The sequence below is a fragment of the Nipponia nippon genome, unplaced genomic scaffold (assembly GCF_047370975.1).
Source record: "Nipponia nippon isolate SJK-2023a ecotype South Korea unplaced genomic scaffold, ASM4737097v1 scaffold_5, whole genome shotgun sequence".
Lineage (NCBI taxonomy): Eukaryota > Metazoa > Chordata > Aves > Pelecaniformes > Threskiornithidae > Nipponia > Nipponia nippon.
In genome coordinates this window covers 19,979,968-19,995,265 of record NW_028262369.1, presented here as the reverse complement: position 1 = coordinate 19,995,265, position 15,298 = coordinate 19,979,968, and the positions used below count along the sequence as shown (strand labels likewise).

Here is a 15,298-nt window from a genome sequence, read left to right as displayed (position 1 = left end):
CTTCATGCAGGAAAATATAGCTTGACAGTGTTTTTTTAATAAAGTAGTTTAACTGTTAAAAGTACATACAAAGGGGCAGAGTTTTATCAGAAATTTATTGTTTATTAATTAGAGATCTGGCTTTCCCAGATCCAGATATTGACATGACTCTCAGACCATGGCTTTTCATCTTTCATATGAAAAGGATCAGTCTTCTATTTGTCATTCCACTACACCATGACAGACAATGCTCAGGTCATACGGTTGGACTGGACAGCCTAAACACATCCCACCAGTTCAGCATTTAACAATTATTACATTTTAATTTTCCATTGGCAAGTTTGTGGGAGGAAAAATCCGAAAGGCCTCACACTGCACCTTGGCAATACAAGTAAGCTAAATAACTACTCCAACACTTCTAATACGTATTCTCCTGTGTTCTCCTAAAGTATACTTTAAAAAGAGTCTCCCTGAAGTACATTCGGCTGCTGAAATTTCTTTTGGGGAAAAAAGAAACAAACACACAAACCACCCCACAAACAAAAAAACCTCAAAAAACAACATATCAAAGTTTCTCTGTCAAGGTCCTGTTCTGAACCCTTTTTCAACAGCACTAGTAACATGGAAGCGTCAGGAACATACCATGTGCGCGTCCAAAGAGGAAGACACTTTGAACACTGTGAGCGCACTGGTATGGACTCATTGAATGCGATGCAGTTCCTGTCGCTCTGCATTTGTGCTAACTGGTGTGATGTGCGTCAGAAAGGGGGAAAGGCCGTGCCTCCGTCTGACATCACACTTGCATGCAGTCCTACGCCATGGAAGCACCAACATTATAAACATACCCCAGTGCATGTGTTACTTATGTTTGTGGCTGATGTGATTTCTGTCAGTTCCTGAAAATTAATGCTGCTTGGCCATGGCCATGATAGGTGGTACCCCCTGAGGAAATGGGAGAGGGAGACTAAAATAAATCTATTCAGCAAAAAAATAGTGGTAAGAATGTACGTAGCTTATCTCTTATTTTCCCACTCGTTTCGACTAATTCTTTAATGAACATTAATTCCCCATGTAGATGATGGGAAGCCCTGCTACATAATTTATGAACGTATTATATCTATGATTTGTGGCTTCAATTATGATCAGATATTTGGCTTAAGCTTTGCAGAAAGAGTAAGAAGTGACGAATAGCCTAAACAATGTATAGTCTTACAAGAGAATATGCAGCGGACTATAGAAGGATGAGAAGAGCAGTAAGAATGTACTTGCACATAAACCATATGCGCTCAGGTTTCATGTGAAGCTTTAGCATTTTTAGCATATACATATATATATATATAACAAATAGTTATTGCCTTTCATAACACTACTTGCCTACCCATCATCTGTTAACCTACACTGGGCATCACAAAGCAAATAAGGGATGATTTTGAAGTTATCCCATGTGTATCTGGAAAAGTCATAAAAACTGTGGGAGGACTGAAAAAACAAGAGCTATAGAAAATATATAACGTGCAGCTATTCACTGATTAAATAAATATCAGGAGCTTATATATGTTACATAGTAAAGAAAAGACAGCCTGTAGCATGACTAATAGGGAAGCGCTGCAGGGGGAATACTAAAGAAGAGATGACTCATAGTTAGAAAGATGGTGTAAGAAGATAATCATTGAAGATTTTGACTTGACCAGAGCAAGGAGGTTCAACAGAAACATAGTTGGATGAAAACCAGATGTCTGCTTTTGCAAACAACTCCAAAATCAAGAAAGTTTAAAAAAGTTTGGTGTCTGATTTTATTTTTGTTTAAATAAACACTGAGCGGTTGAATACGTTATTAAAGAACAGAAAGTTTCTAAATAGGAAGTAGTTGTGAATAAAAAACCTAAATATATTATTTTAAAAAGCTGAAAAAAACTTTTGTTTTTCTAAAGCAAACAGATCAGTAAAAAGCTAATATTTATATCTTGATAAAAGACATAAGGACCTAAAATACTTTTAGCCCCCACAGCAGCAAAAAGTAAAAAGCAGAGATGTTTCTAAGAAAGAAATGGTAACACCTGTACATGAGTTGCATAGCTACATCTAGTCAAAGAGGAAATTTGGCTTATGGGTCTGTGTGTCAGAGCAGATGGTCATACTACAGTCAGTAATGACCTTAATACTGTCATTGTAGTTAGATAGACTGAGCCCTACAACTGAGCAGGAACAAGTTACAGACTTGTATCCTTCTACTGGAGATGAACCTGAAGGGAACAGGAATGAGGTTTGTGAAAAGCTCAAAAGGAAATGGGGACCCGCAAAAAGCAGCTCAAAGAACAGCCAGAAAGATATGGAATATGGGAGTCATGGAAACTAAATCACAAGTTTTCAATAAGGAAAATGTGATGAAATTATCTTCAAAGACAAGAATGAATGATGCGAGAATGGAGCACAGCTTTGCACTTTTGGCAAAGAATTACTGATTTATTTCAGTGAGAAACTCTCTATAAAATAGAATGCAGGTTGGTTTAAATCTAATGTAATTAAATCTGATACAGACTTTGCTTATCATATATATAGAAATCCATATAGCAAGAGATTTCTAGAACAGTCCGTAACACACAAAGAGGTAAATCTATTAAGGATGGATGAGACAGGAGGACACAGCTTCCAAAAAACCTAAAAACCACAGAGTCATTAGCCAAAGTTGTTATACTGTACTATTTGTTCTAGTATTTGTTTTTGGGTTTTTTTTTTGCCCCCCCCCCCCCCGTTATTATAAAGAACTGTTTACAGACAAACCAGTGTGGAACCTGGGGAAGGGCGAATTCAAAAGACATGAGGTACTACAAAACAAAGTTCCCCATGGGGTGGTACTTACTCAAACACTATGTTTAACAGATTGTTCTTATCGAGGTAAATCCATTCAGCTTGTTGTCCGATAGTTTACCTCTCGCTTTTGTACTGTTAAAATCAGGCAGTTACCCGCATAACATCTAAAATCATAGCAGATGATCTTCAAAATAAAGGCCCAGAATTGACAACGATTTACATATGTTAATACACTATTATGTCAGTAATACTGTTCCTGATATTTAAAGTGTATGTGCAAAAGAAGGGCTATGTTAACACCACTGAGCAAATCTAGTTGCTGAAAGACGGCACAAATATTTCGCACTTCACATTATCTGACAGGAATCCCCCTTCACACACTGCAACTCTAACAAATTGTCTTTGAACGGCTTCTGAATAAAAGCCATGCACAGAGAGGTCAGTCAAACTCCTGTTTTGACTGAGGGGGGAGGAAGGGTATCTTTTTTTATTTTCAAGTCAGTGTATATTTTAAGATTAACATTTTAACACCAAGTGAAGAGATTCCAAAATTTCCATGTGTTTTCTTCAGTCAATAAAATGATCATTAAATCTTAGATAGCTTATTTAATACTTACTAACAAACCCAAAAAGCATAATCCCTCCTCACAATAAGAACGTCTGGTTATCTGACTCTCATAAAGTCAGTAGAAGTCTTCTGACTTCACTGGAGGTATAGATTTTTCACCACCTGAAAAACTAAGTGCCAGAGGCTGGTTCTCCCACTCTTATAGTTTCTTCTAGTGTTAGCATACCAGGGAATCAGTGCTTCTATACGCATGGGAATGGAGATGATGATACTACAAAGGAGAGGTTATCTGTTAACCAGTGCACTTTATTATTTTGAAGTATTTCTCTACAGCACTAATTTTTAAAAGTTAATGGCCTCCGTTTTCAAACAGTGAGTACTGTTCAGGTTCACATACACTATGCCCTAAAGGGGCATAAAGATTAAGAATAACCAAAGCAAGCAGATCCTCAATAGCCTGAAGCGCTCTGCTGGTCTGAATGCAAGAAAGCTGGCACAAATAGGCACTTAAGCACGTACACATCCCGTTCTGTATAACCCTTTGAAAGGTAAGAAACTTAGAGCAGGCCAGTCAGGTCTTACTCAGTGTGAATGGTAGAATAAGTGAAAATAAAGTGTATTATTAAATCACTTAGAACAAACAGCTATTATCAAAGTTGAGCAAGTGATTTCGGCTACAAATCTGTAATTTGTATCCTATGGAAAAGATGTCTCAAAGTTGTACTATATAATCACAAGCACTGGAATGTAAAGAGGCCAAAAATAAATTGATAGTTGTCCTGCAGGAACAATGCTATCTACACTGATTGACAAGCTTTCACCGCTGCTTCTTGTCTTGAAAAGAAACAGAACTCATACTGTGCACAGTTCCAGCACTAATAATTCCACATCTAACACAGTTAATTACATATCCTAAAAATTTAAAATCAAATTTAAATTTTATCTTTTTATAGAAGGTACTATGAAACAGCAAATAGTTGTTGACATTTAACAACTGCACAGATGAAACAGACACTAAACCATTGAGACAGGGTTCATTAGACAGCATGCAGTTCTTTCAAATGACAGCAAGAAGAAAAATAATGCAGCAAGATATTTTATGTTCTGTATGTAATCATCTCATTATTTCTTCCAAAGTTAAAATCCAGTGGATATTAGCTATTTAAGCCCTTAAAACTGCAAGTAAAAATGGGAAAATGTAATGTCCAACATTCCTGCATACTCCCTCGGAAATTTCCAAGAGCGGTAGAAACTCCAGTGCAGGCTGCTAGGCTGGCTGCCATGGAAACAGACAGGGCTGGAAACAGGGCCGTTTCCTTTAAATTAAAAGCTGTTACACAGAAAGCCTCCATTTCTTTCTGCCAGCTTAAAACAGCTTTTATGCAGCCAAGGTCTCTAACACGTTGAGGTTGAAACAGAGCGGCAGATGTTAACAACAGACCTTCTAGTTGCAATGAAGCACTGCTGCAGGAGATGAACTTTTCTATTGTATCCGCGATCCGAAGTAATTTGTAACTAGTTATTTGGCATCAAGGCTATAACATTAACACAAGTTCATGAACGGCAGGGTGGCAGTAAAGTAGAAGAGAGTATTTTATCCGACAGTAGGTGGACTACACAAGTGATCTAAGCATCGGCTTTGTATTAGAATTCTGGACCAACCTCACAGCACAGGGCAACAGTTACAGAAGTGCAGAAATAGAGTATCAAGTACTTAACTCTGTGCCTCTCTCAGTTGTTACCCTCACACCCCCAAACACCATCTGCTTGGACTTAAAAGTTTATATAGCATTTTCTAACCAGTGTAATTTACACTAAGTTAATGTTCCAGAGACAGATGTTTTGCTTTCTCCTGAGTTGTGATTGTTTCTCCCTCAACTCTATATGGGGTGTTGTACTCTATAATTCATTAAATGCTTTATTGAGACAAAAAAAAATTAATCTTTTCAACTAATATTTGTTCTGTGAATAAGACTAAAAATTGAATGAACTAAATGTTTTGTATAATAAGTAAAAGAAAGAGCAGGTGATATGCAAGGTACACATTTCAGGAAGCTTATGGAATATGGTAGCTAGTTTGCACCTGGCATTACTCATTCCACATGGTCCAAAGTCAGAAATTTGGTAATGTAGCGTTCTTTTCATTTATATGGCATGTCAAAGAAGGAAGGAAGGAGAGGGAAAAGCCATGAAAATATTTAGCTACCTGTAATTTGTTGGAAGTGATTCTAAATAAGTTGTACAGCATTTTAAAGATAAAATGCATTTAAAATTGTGGTACCTCCCATCAGATAGTGATACAGCAGGTTAAATACTCTCAATTTTAAAATAAAAATAATTCATCATTAAAGAAATCAGACATCATCTAAACATGAGTGAATGTTATATTGGGTTCAGTCTTCAAAACTTTCAGCTATGCCAGGGTATCATTGAAAAAAAAATATTTTACTTATTTTTACTTGTGTTTATAAAAATCTCGTACTTATTTTTATATACTTTTAATGATCTTTTTTCCATTACTGTATATGTGATTTTTCTGCTAAGGCTATATCAAAAATAATTAAGAAAAGTTAAATAGCCTCTGATGCATGCTCATTTTAAGCAATTATTCAGTCATACTTTCATTTCAGCTTAGAAATGTTCTGCATAAATGCAAAGCATGTGAGTGGAGACTACTGAGGGCCATTTCAGATGATCTCTTCAGAATTCTGGAGGAAAACCCTGCAGGACCTCCAAATCTTTTAAATTATACCACTGTGATTTAAAGCCTTTGTCTGTAAGCCAATAATAATGTACACATAACTGCTTCCAGAAGTAACATCATCATACTGAAAGTCGAAAACGAAAAGCTAGATGAGAAAGATAGCTAAATGTAAACTTAACATTTAAAACAAAAATACAAAGCTTAACAATATCATCAGCTGAGAAGCTTAAATGACTAGGATATAGGGCAATCTGTATTGTATGCTATTGCTATTGAACACGTTGCTTAGAAACAAGCCAGAACATACACGAGCCTCCAAACAAATTACCAGAATGTCTGCTGGCAAGAATATATATATATATATATATGCATGTATATGTAAAAAGCAAAATCTATACTTCTCACAATTCTGTTTAAATCTTTAAAATCAGAAAAATCACTACCATCTTGAGCGGAAAGCCTGAATAAACTAAAGCTTACATTTCAAGTATCCTGTAAAATTGCATACCTTAAGTACATTAACAATAATTACATTTTCTAAACCTGCAAGTATTCGTCTGCTTAGTACAATCTTCTGTTTTTTTAAAAAATAATTTGCATTTCCTCAGATACAATCAGCCAAGAAGTGTTCTGTCAAGGGACTCATGAAACTTGTGTTCAAATTCTACATCTACGACAGACTTGCTTTGTGATAATTTGGAGCATATTACATTGAATGATGACAGATGATTTCCAGCCAAGCCCTCTCGAGAAGCTACTACCTCCATTTTCCCTGCTTTTCCTAGGCACAGTAGAGCCAGCAAATAAAATGCACACCCAAGCAGATCCTCCAACTCACGAGATTACACATTAATTCAAAACACCGAGGAAGGTGGGTTTACACTAAGATGCCTGACTGCGAACTGGGATGTAAGCAATGGCATTGTGTCAACTATGCCATGTAGACAACAACATCAGATTTCTGCAGATGCTTGCTCAGTGGATGAGTCAGATTGCTTACAGTGACAGTGAAGCTGCTGCATTAAAAAGGACTTTGCCTTAAAAAGGCTGAGGTACATACATGTTTTGTTGGATACTTTGTGAAGGGAAAGAGGAAACCTCCACCATAGCAACAAAACAGACAGTGGTTTCAAAGTGTGGTTTCATAACATAATATGATCTAAGATAGGATTACTGATGAAAAGACAAAGGTCTCTTCCTCCCTCCAACCCCAGCTGCTTCTGTTGCATCAACACTGGCAAAGATGCAGCCTGTCAGGTCAGTGCTCTGATCTGGCTGAAAACGAACACTGTTGAAACAAACAGTCTTCAGTAATACCTGTTCACTGATCCTTCTCACTTCAGGGTTGCATAATTACTAATGCCGACACAAGAAAGAGGCTGGCAGTAAGCAGGGTAGGGCTGCATGAGACTACACCTACTTTTGGCAGCAGCAGTCTTAATCCTAACCCTTTATGAAACCTGTAAGAAATCTTGTAGTTGCCATAGCAAGTTTCCTTAGGACTCTTGGTTAGCGAATGTATCCTCTAATTCTATACAGATTATATACAAAACCAAATTAATACATTGTGGCCTTGGCTTAGTGAAGTATTTAAGAATGTGTTATTATAATGGGATTACCACATATTTATTATTCATTTAAGTGCTACACTGGAGAAGAGAATTTTGCAAAATAAGTGCTGATTGATTTGTAAGACACAGAATTATCCCAGTGTCATTAAAGAGACTGTTTATGATAGATCATCAAGATACATCAAGTTAAGAATTTAACACAGCCTCACAGGACCAGTACACTGAATTTATAGTGCTTCCTTTATTAACTAAGATGACAGGAATAATAATTTTTTTTCCCAGTATTTTTCTCATTATCTGTGTCTCAAGAAACATACCTGATAGACTGCCACTGATAAGGGGTCACAAAAACACCTCTAAACACCATATAACAAAACTTAACACTTTTTAAAAAGAAAAAGAAAAATCAAAACCAACAAAACCAGCAAACCAGCAGTAGAATCTTTAAGTCTAACATGTCACGGCAGGAGAGCGGTAGAGGTTGAATATCACCAATACTCAACATGCCATCAATAGCAGGAACTCTGTTCAATAAACAATTCTCATGCAATATTGATTTGATTGCAGGGGAGGAAGGGAAGAAATCCTTCCTGACTAAATCTGGTAATCTATTAACCAGACAGGATGAAGACATTTCCAGTAAGCACCTGAAAAATCCCTGTGCTTCACTCATTCCACCCTGTATCCTGTTTCTAGTACTTGTCAGCCTCCAGTTCCTCACAAAACAGTAAAGTTAAAAAGCAATACAAATCCAGGAAAGAAATTATGTTTCAGGGTGGAAAGAAAATTTCCTTCCTGGTTAATTTTTTTCCTTACAGTAACCTGCAGGCAACTGGTATCTTTGAAGCCCAGATTAATATATGAAAAATATGGTGCAAACAAACTGGGATCCAATCTCCCTTTAAAACCCACCTGAGACAGCACCATACTGATTTGTTTCACCAATTTAATACTGTGTCTTCAAGAGTTCTGCATGGTCATACACTCTTGCAGGAGCTCATCAATCTTTATATTAAAACCATTTAGGGTACAAGGCAAGACTTCCTAAATTCACTTCACTCCTCAGTTAGAAACTTTCTAATCTGCAACCTAAATATATTCCTAATATATGCATTGTTGATGATACTAACTCTTTCTTACTAACTATATGCACAATGATGTCCTGGTTGCATTCAAGACTTTTCACTTGAATTTTCTAAATGTTTTGGCCACTTACTTGACATTAGAAGTCAATGCTACAGGAATTTCTGAAAAAGCTGTTTAGTTAGCACTGTATTGGCCTCAGAGCCAAAAAGTATTTTTGTTCCTTGCTCAAACAAAAGATAATTTTGATAAAACAGATAAAATTAAGAACTGTTTTCACAGAACAGACAATATGTAACAATAACATATGAGTTGTTTACGAGAAAGTAGGGCAATTAAGAGGATTTCCTCCTGTGCTATACGATGCTATAACGTGTGTCTTCTAAGAGTATTCATTAGCCTACGCAAAGAAAAAAAATTAGCCTTGTAATCTAACCTTCCAATGCTCTTAATATTATTTTGCTGAAGACAGTGCTGGGATTTATGTTTCCATCAAAAGTCTCTTTCCTTATAAAGAAATACTAAGTAAAAAAGGAACTGCACCTAACAATTCTCATAAGGTACTCACTGCTGAAATAAGCACACTGTACTATCTCTAGATTTTTAGATTTATCAAACTGTGCAAAACAGATTATGAAGCAAAGGCTGTAGCACCTTCTGAATTACTTGACCTCTATGTACTTCATCTGGGTTTCCCAACAGAATTACACTTTTAATTTTTGCAGTTTTAACCATTTAACCATTTAACGGTTGATGATTCAGGTAGCAGAACCAGTCACACCATCATCTGAATTAAAGGAAAAAGAAGGGGGGGGGCGGGAGACAGAATGCCACAAGCTAATTTAGAATATACTGTTCTGTAAAATAAGAACTATGTTATTTATAGTGTTATTTACATAGGATGAAATTAACAACTGCAACTGAACTTTTAAAAATCTACAAAATACCTGAACTACACATTTTGTAACATTATAAACTGAAAAGGTGAAGCTCTGTTTTAGTCTCTCTAGATGCAGATCAAGCAGATTTGCAATATTTTCAATAATTCATTCTATATACAAGAAAGAAAATGCTTGTTTTTTCTAAGCTTTAGAAAGAGGAAAGGCTGGAAGAGGAGATCCTGTAGTCAATCATACTCTCAAAAAGAGGTTCATTATTTTAATTATTAGGCTGCCAAACTTAGGAGAGAAAAAAGGATAAGCAATATTCACTGGGGAAAAGTGAAAATGGAGAACAGGTACTAAAACAGAGAAAAGGAAATAAGATAGTAATTGTGGAAAACAATTATATCTTCTTTTATGCACTGAATAATTTAAACTCTAAAATATTCATGAATTTAGACTGGAAGAGTGTCCCATAATTGCAGGTTTTTTGCTACTCTGACAGACCATCATTATTGTAACGTACATTTTTTTATCCACTTTCTACATAACTGACATATTCAAAGAAGACTGAAGATAATGATTACTGCGGTTACTTATTAGCCTACCTACGCTATCCACCATGCTCATTTTTTCATGTCTTTCTCCCCTTTATTTCTTAGTAGCTTAGATTAGTCAGGGGTTTTTTCCTACAGTGTTTCCCACAACAGAATGCTCACTCCTCTGTCCCTCTCAACTTCCTTGCCTTCTTTCTGTGTCCCTGTTGCCCCACAGAGCTTCAGAGGTAGCAGCAGCAGGTTTAACTGCGCCTATTTGGAGGTGCAAGGTGCACACCATGAAAAAGAAGCCACTGTTGGCCTTTTCTCTTCAATCACTGTTTTTCAAGCAGTACTTTCAGGCAGTAAAGGAAGCAGAACTGTTAGGCGCTCAACCACAGCCACAGGCACCAACACTCAACTTATTATCTCTCTTTCCAATCAATAAGAAACCTTTGGTATCAGTACATTATATAAAAATCAGTGTTTTCTCAAGCCCTAACTTAGAGCTAAGTAAAGGGTTTTTTAAAATAAACTGTCGGTTACTGAATTCAGTAATGAATATGGGCTATCTTTTTGCTATTTTAAACGTTATTAAGATCCAAGTTTAAAAACAAACAAACAAAACCCCCAAACAAACCCAGCATTTAAATTCTGAGAAAGGCACGATCTCATGTAGAAGGGGCAAAACCAGCAGTCTTGCCACAACACCCAGGAAGAAATCTCTGAATCACCAGACAATCCAGAGAGATCTGGAGTAAAAGCCAAGGCAGAGGGCTGTAAAGGGAAGTAAGCAATTTTGTCTACTACAAACAGAGTTTGTTTCTGACTGATTAAGAAGTTGGAGTTTGAGTCCTGAACTGCAAAGAGCCTGGTGTGTTAACATACACCGGTTAACAAACTGTTGTGTGCAGAGCTGGCAGCTGACCTCAAGAGGTCTCTTCCTTCTCCTCCTTAACACAGGCCAGCTAGAAGAATACCTCCAGCTAGAAAGATTAAGACAACTTCCATGTCTCAGCAGTATTATTGCCACAGTCTAACAAATACTACTTTAGATGACTCTGGTATAGTACCATTTGTCAGCTTTAAATAACACTCCAAATATCTTCAGACTATTGCTATTTTACAAACTGATGCTTGTGCATTGTATCAATTTAATGCACAGTCTAAAAACAATCATTTAAGGAGACATAACATAATTTGAAAAGCATACAACTGGAAAGCAGAGTCAAATCTAATTTAAAGTGTGAGGGGAGAAGGGAATTCTAGAGATAGGCAGATGAGAAAAGCACTGTTGAAAACGAGGTGGTAACACATGTCTAAAACTAAAGGTTTGTGGGGTTTTATTTTTAATAGTGTCATATTTAATGACATTTATTTCATTATATTTATTTCAGTAGTGACATTTTGAAGCATTTTGTGCAATATTTACAGGACAATTTTGGAGTATTTCATTAATTCAGCACTAAATGTTACTCTGAAAAAAAGAGTACTTAATTGCTCATTTTTCTTCATACTACAACTTCTATCAAGCTAGCATCATCGTTATTTTAATAGTCTCAGGTAAATTCTAAACTTTGCTTTTAGAAATCTTTTTAAGAGGGAAAACAATACCTAATTTAATGTACAAAAATTCTTCCCGACATACAGCATTACACCACAAATGCTGGGGAACTGAATCTGCCCAGTACTTCTGCATTTTCTGTCCCCCGACCAGCAAGTGACTGACCTTCCTTGAGACTTTTCTGGCTGTTCACCTCAAGGCATTCCTTCTCCTTCAGTGGCTTAACATCTCCTGCAGGTAAAATCTCGGAAAAGCCCTGTTGCTGCTTCTTGGAGCTATCGATCATGATGAGAATCCTTTAGAATGGCAACATCCAGCATAGGAAAAAAAATATTAATTTGTCACCAAGCAGTACGCTCCTGTCCCGAACACTGCTTCCAGGTCCCTTCTCCTAATAAATGACCAATTGCGCCTTTGTGCAGCCGAAGAAAGCAGCCATCATCCTTCACTTTCTAGGTTGACCTGCGGTACGCTCAGTGTGCTTTGGAGCCTGTAACTCACTCAGACAGCAGGCACAGAGCCTGTGAAGCAGAACTCCCAAATCCCACCTCTTTTCCCAGACAACCACTCCCCCTTTTCCTTTAGTTGTGCTTGCTTCCTCTGCACATTCGTGTTTCAATATGCGGCTTGATGGTCAATCATCTGACAAAGAATGAGTCAAGCAGTTAAAAATAAATCCAGCAGTTGCTGAAGGAGCAGCACTCGCTGATACCTAAGACAAACTGCTGCTGAGGACTCTCTCCCTTTTCCCCCTTCCCCCACTACTCTGAACACTGCTGCCGGCAGCAGAAATACTTTATCTTTGCCTGACTGGCACATTCATTACTCGTTAAGTTTCACCAGTAAATAAAGCTGCACATTGGCATTTGAAAAAGTTATGTTGAAGAACCTTCCCACCCGCCCCAGCCCCAGGTCTTGTTTCAGAGACATTTATCTAGCAGAGGTAAGTGAAAAACCATTGATTTTTTCCATGTCTTTCCTTGCAGTATAAGAGAAATTCTGTTCCTTGTTGTAAATATCTAAAACCCTAGTATTTTATTATTTTCCTTTTTGCATTACAGTTACACATCTCATTATTCCCAGCAGTTTTAGGAGTATTTCCTCCCACAGCTCCTGATCTGCCATTCTCTCCAGCATATCCCATTTATCTTACATGTGTCATCAACTTCAGTGTCAACCTGGAAGGTTCTGGGGAAAGGGATCCCCTCTAATTATCTGGCATTGGCCATGAGGGAACAGCAGACTAGTTTGCATTTCATGTACTTAGAGAAAATAAACTATACATAATTTTAAGTAGTCACTACCTGTCAACAACTAACTCTAGCAGGTGCATTTTCCCTTCCGTTTGGCCTAAAAATGCTATCATTATACAGATTTTCCACACCCCTACTTTGTATTTTAAATCCTTCAGCCTGAAATTATAAAGGACATCTCCACTCAGAAAACTGTTTCACTTTTATGGCATCAGATTTGAAAAGATCTATCTGCAATAACAAACACCTGATGCAGAATTGTAAAAGTGGAAACTAGGAAAAAAAAAAAAATCATCTTGCCTCTTTGGATCTTTCTACAAGACAACCATTCAATACCGACTCTTCACCTTCACAGTGCAGTCCCGGGGCAAGCAATTGATACCGTGGGGTGTGGGGCTGCCTGACACAGCCAGCAGGACTAGTAAGCCTCTCCCTACCTCCCTGCTGCTGGGAGAAGGGAGACCTACACCTACTCGGAACTGCAGATTCAAAGGAGACGTGAGCTTACTAGATCTTATCAACTTCGTGACATCTAAGGAGCTGAAAAACAGGCAAAAGAAAAACTCTCTCAGCATAAATTATTTGAGGCAGCATTCCCAGCCTAAAGATTTGTTTTTTGCACATCATTTGTATAAAAATTAACACCTTAAATTAGATTTTGCTTAAATACAAATTATAGACTATTCCAATACATCTGCCTTTGCAGTGATTTTTACTGAACACAAGAAAAAAAAATTACCATGAAAGAACTTCATAAATCAAATGAACTTCCTCACTGCCTGCAGCCAGAACACTTACTATGCATGAGGAACAATATTACTGTTGAGAATCTCCACACATTCAGGGAAAAAAAAAATCCAGACAGAATACAAACACAGACTGTTTAAGAAACCTATATGAAGATCTGACACAGTCAATAAATAGAATCTTACACAGTTATGGATATACCAGATTATAACTCCTCATTTTTCTTGTACCCACAGAGAAGTTAACAGTTTGGATGGATTAATTATATTCTAACAGTATAACAACACCTAACAGCAGAAATTGGTTTATGGGAAGGGTACAGTGCACTTCACACATTTTCTGAAAAATCGGTAATTTGGTCTGAAGCAATTTCAAAATGATTCAGAGAACAGAGTATTTAGAAATTAAAAAAATCAACATACTAATACGGAAGTGTGTAATTAAAGAACCCAAGGAGTCATAAATTTTCCTCCAATGTCATAGTTCTGAAGATAGTTCTATCCATTCCTATCTGTTTATAGTGCTTTATATAAATTAAGAGTGTCCGGTGCTCAAGTGAATGCTGGATCACAGTAACAGCAGGTGGGTAACAGCAGTTCAAGCCTTGATGAGTGTTTCTCACCTGTTCAGAAAGATGAGCTTTTGTAGCATGAAGTTCCTGCTATCCACTCCTCCCCTTTTTCAAGGGTATCCACCCCACAGCAGAATTTACAGAAACAAATATGCTTATGCTTCAGCCACTTGGAGTTAAGCATAATATTTTGTTTCAAATTCACCTCCCAGTTCAATACAAGCTAACATACGGATTAATATTTTAAAACACCTTTAAGAAGTTTGATCAAAATCTCAACAGTAAATTGCAAAATCTTTATGAAAAAAAGCAGGAATCACAGAATTTATGGGAAATAAGAATGATTAAATTCTTGGGCAGACTAGGAGAGATGAATGGTCAAAATGATGCTGTGTATTTTCCAAGTAACCAAATATTGTAGTTGCCAATAAATGCTGTACAATATTGAATAGTTGGGGCAGGGGCAGATGTAACAACTGAAGAGGAAGAAAAGATACCTTGGAAGAAGAGAACGGTTTTTGTTCAGATTCAGATTCATAGAACACCTGGACATTCTGCCCATGGAACAGTTTCTCTTAAACCCCTGCATGAAGAACGACATTTATCCCTCACATCATAAAAAAGGACTCTCATTCCAACAACAACTTGTTTTCCCAGGAACCCTGAATATACATTAATCCAACCTCAACTAATAATTTGGATATACCGGTTACTTGAGTGATCAACAATACAGTTCTACTATTTTTAGTGACAAGGCTTCAAAGAAGAAATAATCACCATGTCTCAACCTATCTATTAGAAAAGTCTAAAATTCTGAGACAGTGTCACAGGCACCCGGGGGCATCTCACAACCACCAGCTCAGTAGCTGTAGCTGCAGCACTGTAACATGGGAAAAGTGCATGTTTTTATGAGCGACTTTCTCACATTCCTACGAACTGTACTAGAAGGAACAGAAACACTGTTAGGTGGTTAGCACATTGAAGTACTAAATTCATCTGCTAACTAACAATACTCAGTTGTTCAAAGGTG

At 37.1% G+C, this 15,298-nt stretch overlaps 1 protein-coding gene across 11 annotated transcripts in view; it reads right to left on the bottom strand.

Annotated features, from left to right (window-relative positions):
* MRTFB (myocardin related transcription factor B) overlaps positions 1–15,298 on the bottom strand; it is an 88,567-nt gene that overhangs the window by 38,677 nt on the left and 34,592 nt on the right. Inside the window, exon 1 of one of the 11 annotated variants that reach the window (XM_087730704.1) lies at positions 11,863–12,203. The exons of the other annotated variants lie outside the window; for them this stretch is intronic. Coding sequence (XP_087586830.1) covers positions 11,863–11,983 — 121 coding nt within the window. The 5' untranslated portion in view covers positions 11,984–12,203. Of the gene's footprint in view, positions 1–11,862; positions 12,204–15,298 lie in introns of those variants that run through there. 11 annotated transcript variants of the gene reach the window in all.